The 20,040-nt window shown below is 42.2% G+C and overlaps 5 protein-coding genes across 5 annotated transcripts; 1 reads left to right on the top strand and 4 right to left on the bottom strand.

Annotated features, from left to right (window-relative positions):
• Positions 1-91: 91 nt before the first annotated feature.
• On the bottom strand, positions 92-778 carry LOC117779974 (basic helix-loop-helix transcription factor amos). Its single transcript, XM_034616332.1, has one exon. It carries the CDS (start codon positions 776-778, stop codon positions 173-175), a length of 606 nt encoding a protein of 201 aa, XP_034472223.1. The 3' UTR covers positions 92-172.
• Positions 779-4,093: 3,315 nt separating this feature from the next.
• On the bottom strand, positions 4,094-8,969 carry LOC117781131 (solute carrier family 12 member 9). Its single transcript, XM_034617860.1, has 8 exons — positions 8,702-8,969; positions 8,492-8,626; positions 8,084-8,430; positions 6,253-7,140; positions 5,811-6,193; positions 5,475-5,666; positions 5,227-5,406; positions 4,094-5,166 (listed from the first exon to the last, which is right to left on the bottom strand). The coding sequence occupies exons 1-8, from the start codon at positions 8,967-8,969 to the stop codon at positions 4,725-4,727; spliced, it is 2,835 nt and encodes a 944-aa protein (XP_034473751.1). The 3' UTR covers positions 4,094-4,724.
• A 652-nt stretch (positions 8,970-9,621) lies between these two features.
• On the top strand, positions 9,622-12,323 carry LOC117780394 (probable ATP-dependent RNA helicase DDX23). The gene is made up of 2 exons (XM_034616906.1): positions 9,622-9,890; positions 9,948-12,323. The coding sequence occupies exons 1-2, from the start codon at positions 9,688-9,690 to the stop codon at positions 12,256-12,258; spliced, it is 2,514 nt and encodes an 837-aa protein (XP_034472797.1). The 5' UTR covers positions 9,622-9,687; the 3' UTR covers positions 12,259-12,323.
• On the bottom strand, positions 12,309-15,159 carry LOC117780396 (cysteine-rich protein 2-binding protein). The gene is made up of 5 exons (XM_034616907.1): positions 14,708-15,159; positions 14,494-14,645; positions 14,241-14,439; positions 12,936-14,179; positions 12,309-12,872 (listed from the first exon to the last, which is right to left on the bottom strand). The coding sequence occupies exons 1-5, from the start codon at positions 15,100-15,102 to the stop codon at positions 12,517-12,519; spliced, it is 2,346 nt and encodes a 781-aa protein (XP_034472798.1). The 5' UTR covers positions 15,103-15,159; the 3' UTR covers positions 12,309-12,516.
• A 1,731-nt stretch (positions 15,160-16,890) lies between these two features.
• On the bottom strand, positions 16,891-19,207 carry LOC117781368 (intraflagellar transport protein 46 homolog). The gene is made up of 2 exons (XM_034618116.1): positions 19,058-19,207; positions 16,891-18,579 (listed from the first exon to the last, which is right to left on the bottom strand). Exons 1-2 carry the CDS (start codon positions 19,205-19,207, stop codon positions 17,539-17,541), a joined length of 1,191 nt encoding a protein of 396 aa, XP_034474007.1. The 3' UTR covers positions 16,891-17,538.
• Between the last annotated feature and the right edge of the window lie 833 nt (positions 19,208-20,040).

Below are 20,040 nucleotides of genomic sequence, written 5' to 3'. Positions count from 1 at the left end.
AACTCTTAAATTTTTTTCATTCATGTTTATATTTAATCAAATATTACGCTATAAATAATAAATCTTATAACAATTGCTTGTACACCAAACTTAAACTAACAGCCTTTAAAAGTTTACACTAGGTTCAAGTGTTGCCTCAACACGTACTTGTAGTTTTCTCCATCTGATCCACTTAGTAATCCCTAGAGAGGAGCGTGAGGAGATCTCCAATGTACGCTTGCGCCATTTGCAATGTCTCGTACTTGGAGAGTCGTCGATCGTGACCCAAAGAGGGCACCACATCCCTTAACTTGTCAAAGGCATCATTCAGGCTGTTCATTCGACGACGCTCCCGAGCGTTGGCTGCCAGTCGACGCTTGCGCAGGACTTCGGGACCGCAAGTCTGGTCTTCATCCAGATCCTGGCCTAAATTTGAGACACTCATTTCGTATGGCTTACTGCGTGATGCTTTTGACCAATATTTGGCGGCTTTTGTTTGGTATTTAGATTGGCCAATAGTTGCAATTTGCTGGTGCTGTTCCGTTTGAGCGCTGAGCATTTGTTCCAATTCCAGCACCGCTGGCGTATCATAGTACAGCTCCTGAGAGCAACTGTTGGTGCCGTCAGAGAGACTGTCCGCACTGCCGCTGAAATCCTGATCCTGCTGCTGATACATCAATTGCTCCAGCTGCTGATAGGCATCGCCATTGCCAAAGATCGCCTCCGCATCCATATCAGTCTCATGACTGTTCCCTGCGCTGTAGTAGAAATGCTCGAAGAGTTCGTTGTTCGTCAACATGTTGAGTTTGCACAATCCAAAGGATAACTGACAATGGCCCAAGGAACAGGCGGCTCTTAAATACCGAATGCAGGTCGAAATGCAGGCCAACGTTGATTGGCTAAAACGAGGTCCCTTTGCTGTTACCTGATTCGCTGAGCCTCTTCGGATCCTGTTTTCAATACCTGCCTTACCTGCAACCCGTGCCCCAAATTGGCTTGCGGTCAGAACGTTTAATTGCCTCGGGAATCCGCATGCAACGAGAGGTCTCGCTTTGTGTTGACCTGCCTATAATCACATATCATTTTCTTCAAGTTCTTTTGTTGTCGCTCGTCTTGTCTTTTTACATTTTATGAATATTTAATTTCATGTGGCAAACACAATTGTTGCCAAGGTCAATATTTATACACAAAGCATCGCTTTTGAACTTTTTATGGAAATAAATAACTTTGTATTGAATCGATCACATGTAAACCACATTGTGGGCCAGTAGCCAAATTGCTGGCCAATTTCTTATACTTTGCATGTCTGGACTGTGGTCTAGCGATCCTCCAGTAAATGCTCTGACCAAATTTCTCCAAGCTCCTGAAGCATCCGTTTTTCGTGTGCGGTTTTGTACTTTCGATTTTAGCCATTGTCCAAGTACCCTCACTTTATTGGGTCACAAATAAACATTTATGGTTCGCTTTCTTTGAGAAAGCAGCAAAAACTACCGCAAAACATATAATGACGAGTAAGAATCTTCACACGTTTAACTTGTGAGCATAAGTCGAGTTTAAAATGTAAGAGTCAATGGTTTAAGAAAAAATCAATTTAAGTTTGCCATTTAAAGCAATCAATTAATTTAAAGATGGTTGACTTTAGTATGAAAAACTCCAAAAAATAAACGTAGGCAATTTTTTGGATAACGAGGAGAAAAGTTTACATTATCTTAAAATCAAAGTGATTTGGATTATATAAGCGACCTATAAAAAAAATACAAAATATTAAAAATAAATATTATATTTTTGTAACAACTTGCTTGATAGTAATATTTAAAATTATTATTTAAGCATGATATTATTAACAAATAGCAAATAATTGCAAAGAAACAAATTATTTAAGGCAAGACTTAAGTACACTGATATAAAATTAAACTGATTAATATTCAAATAAAATTTACTGAATTTTTTTTAAATCATACCTCATTAAATGTTAATTTAATCGTTTTAAAATCGGGAATATGCAGAAAGTTACTTTCTTACAAAAGTTATTGAAATACATTTTGAAACATTTTTTGTTTTATTATAGCAATTATTTTATTTTTTTAAATTTTTATCAAATATTATAAGGTCTTCAAACTTTTCATATTCTCGTTTCCTATATTCGTGTTAAAACTAAACCAATTTCATGCAAATAGTTTCTGTGAACATGATTTGATACATTTATTAATTCTGCATGTAAATAAAAAAATTGATTTTAGTTTACTTTCCAATTAATTCTTAAACGACTGAAAAGTTTACTTCCAATTTCTATTAATTCATAATAGCCATTGAATTGGGATTGCTCAAGTATAGTAAATATGAGAGAGGTTATGAATGAAAAGGTTATCTCAAATTAAAGTTAGGACAAGATCAAAAAAATTACTTGTCATGCTGTGGGTGCAATTTTTGCATTGGATTGTATGATAATACTCGTATTCATCTTCAACTTATTCCATTATGCACATTCCAAATGACGTGCTCGACTTTTCACGGTCATCAGACGGGGGCTGCCGCCCACTTTTAAGATGCCGCAACGAAAGGTTAATTAACTCGACAGAGAAAAAAGGAAATCAATTCGAACAGTTCGCTGCATTTCTAAAGAAAACGGCCAAAACAAGGGCCAAGACGAGCGCCGGGCATGGCTAAAACGTACAAATGATGTGGACGCTGATATTTCACACAAATTGACAAGAACAAAGATCGGACAGTGGCATACGGATGCTGCTGCTGATCCTTGATCCTCAGATCGCCGACAAAAGACAAAACTGATCGTGACGTTTGATCTTGACGCTCACAGGCTTCTGATGATGATGACGATCCACTGATCGATGTGCCACGCGACCGCAGAATAACTCGACATTATGCTGCAATTTCTAGCGAAAGGATCGCGATTGTCTACGTTCTGAGATCAGCTAAAGATCGGTAACGCCCCCTCTCTTTTGGTTGAGGGAAATTTCCAATTAGCATGCCGTTTACCTGCCCAACATTTGGCCAGTTTCATCTCCATGTCCTTGTCAAAATAGCAACAATAGAACTACTTACAAGTAGGAGGCGGTTCTGACTGAAAGTTGAACCTTGTATCAGGCCAACAATAGGCCTACTGATGATAATCCCATGCGTGTTTCTTCTCTTCAAACATTTAGATTAATCGTTTTCGTTGTGCGGATTATACGTTGGCGCTAAATTGCGAAAATGCGATTAGAAGTCAAGTGAGAGTACGAGAATTGCGTGAGATTGTTGTTCTTTTGTCACTCGGGGAATCTCGAGATCTATTGTCTCTGGGAAAAACCAGAAGAAAATGCCCAAACCCAAACCGCAGCCCTTTTGTTCAAAAAGACAAAGAAATAAAATGGGCAAGTGCATTTTGTTCGTTGTTCTTTTGTGAGAAGAAGCACTTCAATTTGGCCTGAGGGCCAAATTACCATGTAATATTCGAGCATTATGAGATATTACATATATGTTATAATATTTACTTCTCCAGAAATTTGTTTTGTGTGGCAAGCCAGACTGTGTGTCGCTTCAAGGATTAGATTAAAGAAAATTTAATTTCAAGTTTTTTAAATTTTTTTATTCTGAGAAATGAAAAAATATTGCCATAACTTAAGCCACACGTCAGGGAGCAGCTACTACCCCATTCCTCCGTCTTAAACGTAGCCATATCAACATATCCGTTAGGCCTCACGTCTGATAGCCCAAAATGTGTCAGGCAATTGCAACGTTTAAAGCAGAATTTATTGACACTTAACCGTGATTTGGAAAACAAACACGGGACACAGGTAACTCCATAGTTAGGTACTTCAAAAGGACCTTTTGACCAGACGGGCAGGCAATCAGCCAGGTAGTGATTGTTGTAGTTGCTCCTTGATGAGTATCATAAATTGTCATCACATAAATAGCGGTACGAGGCAGCATTCTCTGACATTTATGACTCTATTGCGACTGCCGTTCGATAAACGGTGTCCCTTTTAACACACGAGCCCAAAAGAATGAAACTTATCTTAATAAGCATTTAATGGTAGCGGTAAAGGACTCTTAAGAAGTGTTAAGTGAAGAGCTGATAAACGAACAACAGTTAAAGTTTAAATCAAAGTCGTACATTAAGGCATATCTCAATTGTTCATTTATGATATTATTATTGGAAAGAACTTGTATTAGTATAAATAATCGTATTCACAGTAAATTAAACAATATTTATCATAATATTATTTAAAACATTAAACTGTGGGTTTTAAAAACTAAATGAATGTTGCTATCAACTGATTTATCTAATACTTGTTTGCTCGCAGATCACAATTACTCAAATATTGATGTGAGCACAAAATGATAAATATATGTATTTATATTGTTTACTCTTATATTCATACTTAAATGGGCCGCCTGGTGTTAAATATTAAATTAGTTGTTAATTAACGTTGATATGATAATTGGTACAAATTATTGATGATATTAGAGAGAGAGAGAGAGAGAGTCGTAGTCGTGATTGTTGTTATAATGTTTTTAACAGTATAAAATGATGATAAAAATTTCTACAGCTTGTAGCTTATACACACACAAAACACAAAGTACGTATTATAAATGATATACTCATACAAATAGTGATTAAACAGTGGGAGAGACATCTAGTTAAATTTGGTTTCATGGGGTAATTTCTTAACCCTCAGTTGAACATGTGTGTGTATGTATTACATTTGCTATCACTGTCGCCCGTTGCAATCTCATTACGCTTAAAGCGTTGTCGAGGTCACTGTGCTGACGCCATGCACCAGAATCGTTGGGGGGAGCTCAGCTGTCAGCTCGGAAAGCAACTCTACGTAGCTGGCGCTGCGATCATTGAAATCCGGTAGAGTTGTGATTGGCGGCGCAGCCAAATATATAAATGATAAAGCAGTCTGATCGGAACGATCGCGTATTATTTGATTTACACGCTGCATGTACAACAGCGAACGATTGAACTTATCCTCGGCGATCTCATCGCCATCATCCAGCAAGGCTTCATCCGCTTGACCCGTAAATTGTTTAAGAATGCGTGCATGTCGCGTAAATTCCGTATCTCTACTCCATTCCTGTATCTCTATAATGTCTGCAGTAATGCGCAGCTCCTTAAGAGACTGCTCCAGCTTCATTTTAGGGAAAACATCCATTTGTGGAGCTTGTGTTTCAAAGGTGCTGTAAAAAGAATACGATTTAAAAACTAACAAGAAGATAAATTTATGTGGAATTATTTACCCTATGGTGCGTTCTTCGTTTGTCTCGCATAGAAAGATGCGCACACGCAAATGCTTCCACTTGGCCAACATTATAACTGCCAATTGCATCATGAAGAGAGATACCACGTCAAAAGGATCGCCACTTGTGGGATTAAACACGTTGATGGGCCAAACATCTATGTATTTTACATGTTTGCTTCTATAAATTCAAATAAAATTATAATCAATTTAATATATGAATAAATTTAATTGTTTAATTTTACTTACACGGCAATAAAGTTCTTGTCCAGACGCTGGAAGTTGCGGCACAGACACAAATTCTTCTTCATGCGCAGTGTATCACACAGGATTTCCACATATTCCTGCACCTCAAAATGCTTGGGTTGACCATCACGACGTATGGGAAAGTTTTGTATATCACCCTCATTAAAGTCATCAGTTTTATATGGAGAGGAACCACTGAAAAGAGAATTGCAAAATTACTAAAATTGAGTACCGACAGACTATTAAACTATTATTAAGTTTGGTATTGAATACAAAATCAAACAGTTAAAAATTAAATTTCGAAACAATAATGGAATACTGGGCTAATTCACTACTCACTTTTGAAAGAAATCCTTAGGCGCTTCGTTGTCATAGAATCCCAGTATAATTGTGTTTGGTTTCATGGCGCCAATGCCAGAAAGGCGTATCAAATGCTGCACACCTTCGCGTATGCTGCGACTGATTGTGACCTCTGTGAAAGCTTTTACGCGCATATGATCCAGGAATGCCCACCACTGCTGATTTTCAACGGAGTCCTCGACGCCCTTGAAGTCACCCAACTTGACATGACCAATGATATAGAGACCACTCTTCTTGAGATCATTGACAAAGTCCACAAGAGGACAGCAGGAACGTGGCGAGGAAACCAAAAGCAGAATTTGTGGACGCCAGAATTTGACATGGTCCTTGCGTGGATCCAGCATGAGTAAATATTTGCGAACCTAAAAAGAATGCGAGTTTTATTAATAGACAATTAATTAAATTCAAGAACTCAACTTACCTGATGGAACATCAGCGCCTGTGAAATGGAACCCCATTGTGCCGCCTGGGTGGCTGGTGAAAAGAGATGCAGCGCGATGACCAAGATCAGGCAGAGTATAATGCAAGAGGAGGCATAAATTGGATTGATGACAAACATCATGATCAGCGTGCCAAGAAGACCAACTAGACACGTGTGCCAGCTGAAGTATTTGAAGAGCGGTCGGAAATTGGGAGCACCTGTCAGCTCAATGCCCAGACAAGCCAGATTTGTGGCCAAATAGGAAAGCATAAACAGCACCGAGTTGATTTGGGCGATGATATTGAATGATCCAATCAATAGCACACATTCAACCAAAACCCAACTGACAAATACAGCACAAATTGGATTTCCTTTCCAAGTGCCACGAAGCACAAAGTTCAACAGCGGTCCAAAGACCTGATCCTTGCTGAGGGCCTCCAGAATGCGACTGGAGCCAATGAGATTGCTGAGAGCCGTGGAAAAGGTAGCAGTCATGATGCCAACGGCGGTAAATGGTGGCCAAAGATTGACGGGCATCAGGAACAGATAATTATTCTGCATTGTCACACTTGGTGTGGTGCAGCTCATCAGGAAGGAGAGTATGATGTACGAGACAAATGTGAAACACACGGCGGACAATGTGCCCCATGGAATGCTCTTCGAGGGATTCTTTAATTCCCCAGACATATTCGCACCAGCCATAATTCCCGTAACGCCCGAGAAGAGCACACCAAAAGTTGTCGCAAAGTCCACATCGCTGCCACCCGATGTATAATCGCGGGTATAATTCGATCCTAAATTATCACTCAATGTTTTGGAACTGAGTCCCGTATACGGTAAAAATTTCGTGTCATTCGGCAACAACTCGTTTTTTGAGGGCACGGGAATCTGTTGAAAAGAGCACAAAATACAGATAACATTCATTTAATAAGCAGCAGATTATTGCACTTAGTTGATAATTAATATGATATTCATGTTTGAATGTACGGATTGTTTAGTTTCTTATCAGCAAAAGTTCAAGTGATTCACTAGTCGAGTCATTTGCAGTGCACTGTCTCAAAAGAATCAAAATTCTACAAAGAAAATATACAGACCATATAACTTAAAAAAAAATTTACTTAAAGGGAAACCCAAAAGAGAGCTTAAATATTGTTTTAATGTTGAATCATTTTTTGTATACTTTGCAAAAGTATTTTTTTATATTTTCTGAGTTGTAATTTTTTTTAAAAATAAAAATCTGCCATATCGTCATACTTATAAAGAACAATTTTAAAAATTAAATGATTAATAAAATTTCGTGAAAATACCCAGAAGAAATGTGAATATTTTGCAATATTTAAAAGTTAGTAAAATTTATGAAATGTTTGACTCTATTTATAATCTTTTTGACTTAAATTTTAGTTTGATAAATAAAAATGTATTTTTACAAATAGTTATTTCTGACAACTAGAAGACATTTAAATAAGACCAAAGTATATGTATACGCGTACTATTACTTTTAGTTTAAAAACAATATTTAATTGAACAAAAATGACCAAGACATTAAATAATCGTAAGGAATTTTATCTATATAGACTTTGCAATAATAAGCCATAGTTAAACATGAAAGCAATGCGACATTCTGTAGAAAACTAACATAATTCCGGCCTTAATTACACGTAACTAAATACTAATTGACCAAGCAGAGAACATATAGTCAGGACTTTTCTATATTTCTTAGACCATATCGATAGCAAGGCATGATAGAGTTTTGATAAGGCTGACAAGGGATTTAGGTTGATGATTGATTACAAATGTTGGAGTCTATGACACATGCCGGGGATATACTTACTGTGTCATTGGTGGCGCCAACGGCCAGAAAACTGATATAGGTTGCGAATAGGCAAACGGTCACAGTTCCCAAAATAAGCACTGATGTCTTGGCAAAGAGAGCGGCTCCCACAAGGCAGACCAGCAACATGCTCGTATTGATGAGGCTGCTGTATAGGAAACGATACCAGTCGCCATCGGGAAGAGACAAATTGCTGCCTTTTACGAAATAGCCGTTCTCTCCAAAGTTATTTAGGATGCCCTCAGTGCAGCCGGAAATGGCCATGGCACAGCCCACAACATTCGCAAAGAAGAAGAGTGTGCCAATGGAGCCACCAAATTCCAATCCCAGAGTGCGACTTATCATAACTAAAATAGACATAAAACGATTAGTATAAGTTAAAGGTTTTTTTTTGTGATTATTACTCACAGTAGACGCCCCCGCCTTCCACAGCGCCGTTGGTGGAAATGGCGCAAACAGAGGCGACCGTAAATAGCAGAATTGCATAAGCGATGAGGAACTGCAGCAACGTTATATATAAGCCCGCATTGCCCACAATATAACCTGTGAAGCGGAAAGAGAAAGAGTATGAGAATCGGATGAACCACAAGTGGCAATCAACAAAGTGACGTCACTCACCGACACGAATGAAAACCAAGGCGCTGAACATGGATAAAGCAACGGGACTGAAGACGCCAGCAAAGGTGCCCAAGGTGCGTCCATTGCGTTCAGGATCCTGCATGCCAAACTCCACATATCCATCGCTAGACTGCGGCGTTATGGGACGTCCATTGTCCGCTCCTCCTCCCGCTCCAAAAAGGGAGCCAAAGCTGCGAAACACATTCGCTGCGCTGCCGTTACGCGGCGACGCTATGGGCGCCGTCTCCTGATCGGTGCTGATGCTCATCGCAGCTAAGCTGCCAGCTGCTAATAATCAAGTCACACACACAGTAATAATATAAAAAGTACGCCCACAATTACTGCAAATCACAGGAATTGCTTTTGTATTCTATTTGGGACGCTTTACAGCGCTTTGATTCTTTTGTTTGCGTTGATGTTTTTTCTTCTTTTTTTTAATCTATTTTCTCATTTCTGGTTCAACGCGTCATTTGTCGCTAGCGCTAGTTCTCTTTAATAATTGTACTGTTGTGTGTCAGAGAAATCGCGTATAACTGAGTCCCCAAAAGCCCCAAAGGGTCGGGGGCTTAAAAAACACAGCTGGCATACTGCACACTTGTTTGTCAGTATTTTAACCATCTTTTTAACAAAAATAGTCGGTATTTTTCTGACGCGCACTTTTGGTCACACTACGCCAAAGAGATGAGCTTAGTGATATTTGAGTCACAGTGTAGCAAATCTAACAAGATGGGTAAATCATTTTTAAACTAATTTAATTATGTTGAATATCTTATAATGTACTATTGTTTTATTTATTTTCCCACTATTAACTAAAATATGCCCTTCAATTACACTCTATTATGGTAGTCACTGCATCGCTGAACAGTCACTGTGACTGCATACATTACCGCCACTGTTGCTCATCTCTTATTTCGTGACAGCTGTTTTGTTTTCGCTTAAACGTTTAGTAGCTGCGATAAATTACATTTTTCAGTAAAAACGGAGAAATGGTGAATGATAAAAAGCGACGCTCGCGTTCTCGGGAACGCTACAGGGACGAGCGTCCCGTCGGCGCAGTCGATAGAGACAGAGAGCGCGAACGAGAGCGTAACCGGGACAGAGATCGTCTGAGGGAGAGAGAGCGAGAGCAACGCGACAGACAATTCGATAGGGGGGAGAAGGACAGACGCCACCGGCGCTCACGCTCCAGGTAAGTAAAGTGATCCATGAATGGGAGACATGGTACTAATAATAAGTCACTCCACAGGGAGGATCGTGCTAGACGCGTTGGTCGTTCGCCGGAGCGACAGCGTCCTGTACGTGAACGTTCTCGCGAGCGTGGAGCACGCAATGGCGAGCCGGAAAAGAAGCCCAAATTGGATGCATCAGCAACGTCAACTGCAAGCACGGCTGCTAAGCCAGAAGATGAGCAGCAAGACGAGAAAACTGACGTGAAGGTAAAAAAGGAGCCGCTGTCTCTGGAGGAGCTGCTGGACAAGAAAAAGCGAGAGGAGCAGGCGCGCAGCAAACCCGTTTTCCTCACAAAGGAGCAGCGTGCCGCCGAGGCAATCAAGCGACGGCAGGAGGAAGTGGAGCGTATGCGTGCCGCGCAAGATGCGGCCAGGGAGCAAATGCAATCGGCCAACAGCAAGTCAATTGCAGGCATTGCCACAGCGTCAGCACCTCCGCCCATTTCCATGCCGCCTTCAGCGCCCACAAAGTCAGAGAGACGCGAGCGCGGTGGAGAACGAGGAGAGCGTGGCGGAGGCGGTGGAGGCGGCGGCGGAGGAGAACGTGATCGCGACAGAGACAGCAAGCGTGTCGAGGATTTGACGCACAAGGACAAGGAAAAGGAGCTGGAAGCCATACGCGAACGTTATCTGGGCATTGTGAAGAAGAAGCGACGTGTGCGTCGTCTCAATGATCGCAAATTTGTGTTTGACTGGGATGCTGGCGAGGATACCTCCATAGATTACAATAATCTCTACAAGGAGCGTCATCATGTCCAGTTCTTTGGACGCGGCAACGTCGCTGGCATAGACATCAAGGAACAGAAGCGCACACAGAGCAAATTCTACGGGGATTTGCTGGAAAAGCGTCGCACCGAAGCGGAAAAGGAGCAGGAAAAGGTGCGACTCAAGAAGATGAAGCGCAAGGAGGACAAACAAAAGTGGGACGATCGCCACTGGTCCGAAAAGGATAACGACGAGATGACCGAACGTGATTGGCGCATCTTTCGCGAGGACTACAATATTACCATCAAAGGCGGCAAAATCCCCAATCCAATTCGTAGCTGGAGCGAGTCTGGTTTTCCACAAGAAATCACTGACATCATCGACAGCGTGGGCTACAAGGAACCGACTCCCATTCAGCGTCAAGCCATTCCCATTGGTCTGCAAAATCGTGATATTATTGGCGTGGCCGAAACAGGATCGGGTAAAACTCTCGCTTTTCTCATTCCACTGCTCTCGTGGATTCAGTCGCTGCCGAAGATTGAGCGCTTGGAGGATGTGGATCAGGGTCCATATGCCATTATAATGGCGCCCACTCGCGAGTTGGCACAACAGATCGAAGAGGAGACCATCAAATTCGGTCAACCGCTGGGCATTCGCACCGTTGTCGTCGTCGGAGGCTTGTCCAGGGAGGAGCAAGGCTTCCGTTTACGCTTGGGATGTGAGATTGTCATTGCGACGCCGGGTCGTCTGATAGATGTGCTGGAGAATCGCTACCTGGTGCTGAATCAGTGCACATACATTGTCTTGGACGAGGCGGATCGTATGATTGACATGGGTTTCGAGCCGGATGTGCAAAAGATTCTTGAGTATATGCCTGTGACCAATCTCAAACCCGACACGGAGGAAGCCGAGGATGAGAAGAAGCTTATGGAGAACTTCTACTCAAAGAAGAAGTACAGGCAAACCGTGATGTTTACGGCGACTATGCCGCCGGCTGTGGAGCGCTTGGCACGCTCCTATTTGCGTCGTCCTGCCACCGTTTATATCGGATCCGTGGGCAAACCGACGGAGCGCACCAACCAGATAGTTTACATGATGGGCGAGAACGACAAACGCAAGAAGCTCATGCAGATCCTCTCGGCGGGCATCGAGCCGCCTGTCATCATCTTCGTGAACCAGAAGAAGGGCGCCGATGTCCTGGCCAAGGGATTGGAAAAGCTTGGTTACAATTCCTGCACATTGCACGGCGGCAAAGGACAGGAGCAGCGTGAATATGCATTGGCATCACTTAAATCTGGCTCTAAGGATATATTGGTTGCCACCGATGTGGCAGGTCGTGGTATCGACATCAAGGATGTCTCCCTCGTTATCAACTACGACATGGCCAAGTCCATTGAGGATTATACACATCGTATTGGACGTACGGGACGTGCGGGCAAGACTGGCGTGGCCATTTCTTTCGTCACCAAGGACGACAGTGCTCTCTTCTACGACTTGAAGCAGTGCGTCACCGCCAGTCCGGTTTCTGTGTGTCCGCCAGAGCTCACGAATCATCCGGAGGCGCAGCACAAGCCCGGCACAGTGGTCACCAAAAAGCGACGCGAGGAAAAAATATTTGCTTAAGATAATTGGACTGATAACGTCTCGGTTTAAACAATAAAAACATAACAAAATTAAAGATAAAACTACATTGATTTTTAATTATTACACTATGTAACAGACAGATTATAACTTTAGTCAATTCTATCAGAAAAACTGAATTTGGCTAAAGAAAACTGTCACATAGAATTTAAATTATTTCTTAAAATTACATTTAATATTAATTATAACAATTACATAAATTTAGCAACTCATCTTGGCTGTGAATTGAAGTTGTCTTCATCAGCGCATTAAACGCAGGAAGAATGCATTGCGACTTTGCTTGGAGTCGATTGGTAAATATTTGTCATAAAAGTCCAGGATGACTTCCTCGATCTTGAAGCCAAATTTCTGGTACAACATCACAGCCGAGTTGCTGGCCGAGACATGCAACGTAATATCCTTGGACATGCAGGTCTGTATCAGATGATAAAGCATGAAGCTAGCAATGCCACTGCGTTGCCAATTGTGACGCACGGCCATAAAGGAAATGTACGCCTCATTGTAGCCCACATCCGGCACCAGAAAGCCACAACCAATCACTAGTTTCTTGTAGAGCGCCACAACGCTGTAATCCGGATACGTGAGGCATTCACTCACTGCAAAAATAGAGGAGAAAGATTGGCATATCTAAAGAGAGATAGAGTGAGTTGTCCACTCACCATCGATGCCTGGCCAGAAAACGCTTTGGAGGAGCGCATTGACAGCTGGTATATGTTGTGGTCGCACATAGCAAAAGTCAATTGTGGATCTGCTGGGATGGGATGTATTTACGCGATGCTGTAGCTCACACATCAACCGTAGCCAAGGAGGTGCCATCTTCTGACTGCGATAGATAAACGGATGGAGCACACGTTTCGTATACGGCGAATCAAAGAGTTCGTAATCCGATTTGCCCACAATGCGAGCGTAGAAAGAACTGCGCACATCTGGGTTGCCCAGTTTCAGCAGCTGATAGCGATCTAGTATCTGTGTCTGCTGTTGCTTCGCCAACTGTAAACGTGACCGAGCAATGGGATCAATAAGCTCGTCCAAATTGAAAATGGGCCGATTGTGTTCACGTTTCCATTTGCGCAGACAGAGCTTGCGATAGAGACGGCGCACATAGGCGGGTATATCGGTATGTTGCTGCTGCTTAAAGATCTTGTGCAGTTGATGATACAGCTGCTGCTCCTCATAGACGCTTATTAGCTGGAGACCCTGTGACGCCTCCACAGGCTCGACGTCTTGATCGGCTTCCTGCAACCAGGGCCAATTGCGACGCAACTGTCTTGTGAAACCGCTTGGTTTGCAGCGCTCCAAGTTTATTATGCTGCTTTCAAGTGGTTCTACTTCCATGTCTTCCTTGTCTTCGATTGCCTGCTCCTGTTCCTTTTTGATTTGTGGTGCTTGTTGCTCCTGTGCCTGATAATTGGTCACCTGCACAATACGTGGCTGATAATTATCGATCTCCTCAGTCTGTTGCTCTGTTTCCATTATTTCCTGTTCGCTTTCGCTGCTTGTTTGTGATTTCTCCTTCTCTTCCTCCTCCTTCTCTATTGGTTGCATTGTCATGGTAGCTTCTTTTCCTACTGTTTTGATATCCGATGCTTCACTTTTCGCTGGTGGCAAGCCAAAGTTGGGTTCCAGCTCAAATAAACTTGTGTTGTTACCGGGCGCCTCCAGTAACGCTTCGGACATGAAGAAATCTCCTTTGCCGCTTGAACCAATTAAAGGCGGCTGCATAAACAAGCTCATGTCATCGCCACACAGACTCTCGGCCAGAAAATCCATGAGACTAGCCTGAACACTGCTTAGCGGCTGCAATTGAGAGACCTCCTCCGTCTGCTCCTCCTGCGGTGGCTGCTGCTCCTGTTTCATTTCCACTGTTGTGATATATGATTTGGGCAGACGACCCATGTAGGGACTGTATTTGGCATAAGGATTAGTATAATTTTAAATGAAATAAAGGATAATATTACGCTCACATGGCACGCGCACAGCCTTCGTTCGGTGGTTGAAGTCTTTCTGGGGTTTCATCTGGTGCTGAAGCTGAAGTCGATGCCTGTGCATCGCTAAGATGATCCGTTACAGACAGATCACTGCCGCAGCTATTCTCATCCAGCGGAGGCAATCTGTGTGATCGATCTGTGCGCAGTTGTTGACGCTCCAATGTGCGCTGTTCATCTGTAATCCTCATATGTAGTTAAAAATGCCTAAGCGTTAATTTGGATCACTTACATTCTTTGCGAACGCTGCGTGGCGTTAGATTAGACCTGGCCAGCTTCCACCAGCCATGCTCGAGGCATACATTTACGCCGGATTGAAAGTATTCCGGGCTGTTGTGCGACAGTGCGCCTGAAACGGAACCAGTCCATTGCTTCCGACGGCGTCTATGGAATTAAAATACTATTATTACTGTCCCTTTATGTCTGTCACCTTTCCCCGCACTCACACACGTGGCTCAAATATGTAATTCCAGTTTTTGTCCACAAAACTAATGATGTGCGTCCGCCAGTGGAAATATCCATGATGACTTAAACCCTTTGACTTGATCGATAAATTGTATATGGTCAGTGTCAGCACCAGCAGCCAAGGTATTCGCTGCCTCACAAAACGCTCCTTGGGCGTCTCTTTACCCGCCGTGTGTTCCTCGCTCACACATTTAATGCACGTGAAATCGAAGAAAACATCACCAAGCAAATCGCCTGGCGTGCTCGCGTGTGGCAAACACTTGATGTGCACATTTTGCTCACAATTCTGGCACTCCAAATAGTTGTCATCCTCTATGACATTCTGACAGTAGCTACACGTGCTTTCCGCTTCTCCAGCCGCATTGGAACGCGGCATTTTCAACGCTTAAAACATGTAAAATTTGTATTTATTATTCAAACAATGTGTTGCGCCGTTTCCTTAAAGCACTGTTGCTAACATAGCTATTTTATAGCTAGTTTTGGCTATGTTGAGAATACGTTTGCTAGAAAAATTTTGAAATTGCTTTAGCTGGAAATTTGTTTGTTTTAATATATTTTCAGCTGGTTTTTCTATTCATTTTTTTGGTAAAAATGTGCAAAAGTGCCCACAAAAACAAATTTGTCGATGCTTTCCAGCCCAAAAGCAGTTTTTGTTCCCCCTAAAATACTGGCAGCACTGTTCTCAAATCACTGTTTTGTCCCAAACGTTGCCACCCGGTCCAGCGACTGCCACCCTGCAAATGACTCCTCATTATCAATTTACTCCTCACTTAACATCTGCAAAGGCGCGCTGTTTAAAATCGTTTAGTTTCTTAGCAATAATCTGCTGAGACGTCGCAACTAAAATAGTTGGCTCTTAATATAAGAAAAATTATTAAAATAACTGAAATTCTATGTAATGTTAGTTTATAATTTGCAGATAATATTGAATTTTGATAATAATGAAATATGCTATATTTTAACAGTAATAAAGTACATTTAAATTATTATTAATAATAATTTATTGAAATGCAATTTTTTCAATTGATAAATAAATAATATAATTTCTATTTCATAAATTTATATTCCCAAAACAGAATTTAAAAATTTAAGTATATATTAAAATAGGTCAAACTTTCGTATAATGAACCTCTTCCAGAATTGATTAACTCTGTATAATATTTAATAAAAATACTTATATCATATAATAATAATAATTAATTTGCATTATATAAAATCATATGCATATTAGGAAACTGTCCTGAATTACAGTCAGCAGTTCATCATACAGAGCCATTTAATTAATTGTCTTCGCCCGGTTGATAATGACTCTTGCTTGCAACGTCAATCACTTGCAACAGCGCACAGAAGGCGGTGCAAATTTACGGGTTTATAATGCATTTTGCATATGACGGAGACAAGAACGACGACAACGACGACGACGTCGACGGGTTTTGATTGACAGTCGTCTCCACCCACATAGCCAGATGGCTGGTCAAGAGTTAGTGGTGTATACGCAACGAAAATGGCATTAATGGGTCTTAACTGGTTTACGCATAATTAAGGTCGTCAACTGCAGCAACAACAACAACGATGACATGGTTCGACGCTGGCTTTGGCATGCTCAATGTTGTCTTAAGCGGCTCTAATTAGGCATTTGTTGTTGTTGTCGATGATTTGGTCAAGTGCATGTTTGGTTTAACTGTTGATGTCTCTTTCTCCCATAGATATACTCATACTGCGTGCATATGACAATGTCCGTGAGTGTGTGTTCAAATAAGTATGCTATGGAATTTTGAATTGCGTTTTCTTTGACTTTATCTTTATTCACATTTTTTAAGGTACTTTTTCAACCGTTTTTCTGTTGCTTGTTGTTCTTGTTTGCCACTCTGTTGCATTTCAGTCAACTTTTCAGCAGCTTTTCATTGCATTTTGAATGCAACATCCGCGGACTGAATTGTGCCTTTTGGGCACTTGAATGTGACGCAAGCACAATAAAAAACCAAGTGCAAGTTATGTGTGTTGCACTAGCGCATACTCTGTAGAGAACATATGTCATTTTGCTGCATTGCATTTATTTCAAACTAATACTTTCACGCTTTTCGAAAACTTGAAACTGCCATTAAATAATCGAATCTTAGCCCATTTCGATGAGGAGTCATTTAAATAATTTGCTGCATTAAAATAATCTTTATTTAGGTATTTTTTATTTAATCCAAAATTACAATTTTTTTTATTGTAAATCTTCAAGTTTTTAATAGCTTTTTCGAATGTGAACCGAATATTCGATGGGCAAGGTATATGGGCAAAAAATGTATAAAAGTGCATCCTAAAAGTATGCTATCAAAATCTTTTTTAATTTTCAACTTAATCAGAGAGTTGTAGAGGCTGTTGCATCCTTTGCTTGCTTTTAATATACCCTATTTGTGATTTGAGTGTAATGCTTAACAAAATGGCGAACCAAATTTCATTTTTGTCGCTTGAAGCTTCTGATGCGGCAGACAAAGCGGCAATTTCGCAAGTTGTCGCCCAACGCCGCAGTTGCATTCAGAGTTTTTCTTCGAAAATGAATCTCGCACTACAGAAGGCAACAGACCAGTAGCAGACCAGACCCCCTCAACCATTTCCTGCCGCAATCTACCCCTCCCAAATCAAACGTGCAAGTTATGGAGACTAACGGTTTTCCACGCGATTTAATGGCCAGGCCAAAGGGGCATCCACGGCACAAAGGCAAACAAACGGCGTCTGGCTGTCACTTAATCGAAGCCATTAGCGTTATTAGTGCAAGCTTCTCCCCAACACCATCCTCCTCTTCACCCCTGTCGTGGTCATCCTACTTCCAGGCCTGACTGGCGGCCAGGTAGAGGGCAAACAGCGTTTGCACGTTGTGTATGTAATCCGATTGGGTTTCCAGCGGCCCCTCCACATTGAAGCGTTCACAAAGCACGCGCACATAATCGGAGAGAGAGATTTGCTGTTGGAGACAGGAGCGATAGGCCTCATCGAGGGCATCCTTAGTCGCCGTGTCGGCAAATGAACGTGGCCAATCCTCGAGCAGCGCATCGATATCCTTTCTCGGCTGGGCATCGTACATGGATTGCGTCATATGCACCTGTTCCACCTCGCCAATCCACCTTTCGATGTCTTTAGCAGATCGAGCTGTCGGCACAAGAGTCGCCGAGTAGGAGGCATTTCTGGGATTCCGTCCTCGACTCCCGCTCAGCACCGAGCGCAGCTTCATGTTTAACAAACTCGGCTCACTTTGTGAACCCGATGGTTCATCTAACACCATCAATCCCAATCGCTGCAGATGCTCATCGAGTTCCCGCTGGCGTTGAGGTTGCAACAACGCCGGAGCCTGCACCTTCAACATGGCATCTACATCGCCCACGGCGGGAACAAACTCCGGTATGAAGGGCTGTAGGTGATACGGCGTTTCAATCGTTTGCGGCGTATACTTCAGTATATATGGAAAGATCTCCTTCAGATCCGGCTGCAGTGGCAACTGTTCCCACTTGTCAGGCGTCAGATTAAAGGTGGCCACTTCCTGTGCCGGCCCTGCACTGCGTCTCTGTTGCGACGGCAGCGGCAGCTTTTGATGTGTCATCTTTGCTCTTGTCGCCTGTTCCCCGCCAGCTGCTTCATCCGAACTGCCAAAGCTCAGCTGATCATCGGCGATCTGCGCTTGCTTCACACTACGTGTGCTCCCCGGACGTGTTTGCGGACGTGGCACGTGTCCACTGATCCCAATGCCAGCACCAGGCATCTGCAACTCACTGTCATCATCATCATCATCGCTGTCATCGGCCTCGTCATCGTGATCGATAATGTCCTGTAGCAAGCCATCATCTTCAGCGGAGTTGCCCTGTAGTTGCTGTGGACGAGAAAAGGGAAGTTAGTTAATGACCGCAGGAATGTGAGGGAAGAGAGGAATTAAGGAGAAAAAATTTAAATGTTATAGGCAGAGGAGAAATATATTGGTGAAGAATAAAGGAGATAAAGATAGATGGAGACAAATGAGAGATGAATGTGGAGAAAAAGCAGAGGGTGATAATAAGGACTGAAGGAGATAAATAAATGGGAGAAAGAACGATGGAACTGTGGAAAAGAAGGAATAGAGAAAAACGAGCTTAGGAGAAAATTATATGTGAAGAGGAGAAGAGTCTAGCATGTAAGGAAAAGAAGAAAGGAGTAAAAGCAGCTGATGATAAAACGAAGAAGAGAGGAAAAGGATATGTAAAGTGGAGAGCAGAAAAATAGCTAAAGAAGAAAGGTGACAAAAGATGAAAGAAAAAAACAAAGGTGAAAGAAGCAGAAGCACAAATTTACTCCTTTTCTTTCTAGCCACTTACCAAATTACGCTGCCTGGCCCCCCTCTGCCCTCCAGTTGCTCCACTGTCTGTGCTTGCACCACCGGATCTCGATGGTCTGTCCATCTGCACACTGCTGAGATGCTTGCTGTCCGGGCCACTGATTGTGATCTCCTCATCGTAGTAATTCATGGCCTTTCAAGTCCTGATGTGCTGTACTAAGAGATGGAGGCGTGGCAGGTTGCCCTTTGCTTAATGATTTTTCAGCGAATTCCTGGTTTTGCGGACTTCCGCGCGCTGGTTTCCGTTGAATCCCAGATTTCACTTGCTGTGGGTCCGTGTAAAAATTTCCCGTTTCCTACAGGTGCGTCCTGGCGTGTGTCCTTTTTCTTTCGCTCTGCCTTTGAGCCGCTTTTATTTTGTATGTATGGCTTTTTGTTTTGGTACCTGAAACTGTCAATTGCTTGGGCCCGACGTTGCCTTGACAACGCAGGGTTGTTGTTGTTATTCAGTTCTTGTTTTCGTTGCTGCTTTACTTGTACTTTTCTGCTGAAATTCGCCGGCTGTTAGGTTCCATCGCACCTAAAGGTCCTTCGTTTCGCTTGGTTTTAATTACATGAAAATTAAATGAAATCTGATTTTCAATACCCTTCCAATATTTCACTTGTTATCTGTCTATGCAACAGTGCCGACATTGTCTCTCTACCTTTTGTTTTTGTTGTTGTTGTTGTGGTTCATTGAGGCTCATTTAAATGAATTTGTGCTACCAACTGTGGGCCAATTTGTGGGCTTCGCTTTTATGGCATGTTTCATTAATGAATATGATTTTCAGTTCTTAAATGGGTTTATGGACAGGCCATTTGTGTCCATCTATATGAATTTCGAGAGTGCAAGAGATTATTGCAACTGGCGCCAGTTGAGGTTCAGAAACATCTGAACAGGTAATTTGTATCTGTAAAGAAGCACACAAATCATCTCAATGAATTTAATTCTGTCTGAGCTTTAATAACTTTAATTATTCAGAT

Source organism: Drosophila innubila, assembly GCF_004354385.1.
Source record: "Drosophila innubila isolate TH190305 chromosome 2L unlocalized genomic scaffold, UK_Dinn_1.0 4_B_2L, whole genome shotgun sequence".
In the NCBI taxonomy this organism is placed as follows: Eukaryota; Metazoa; Arthropoda; class Insecta; order Diptera; family Drosophilidae; genus Drosophila; species Drosophila innubila.
The sequence above is the reverse complement of the archived record's forward strand: the minus strand, read 5'-3'. Positions and strand labels throughout refer to the sequence as shown.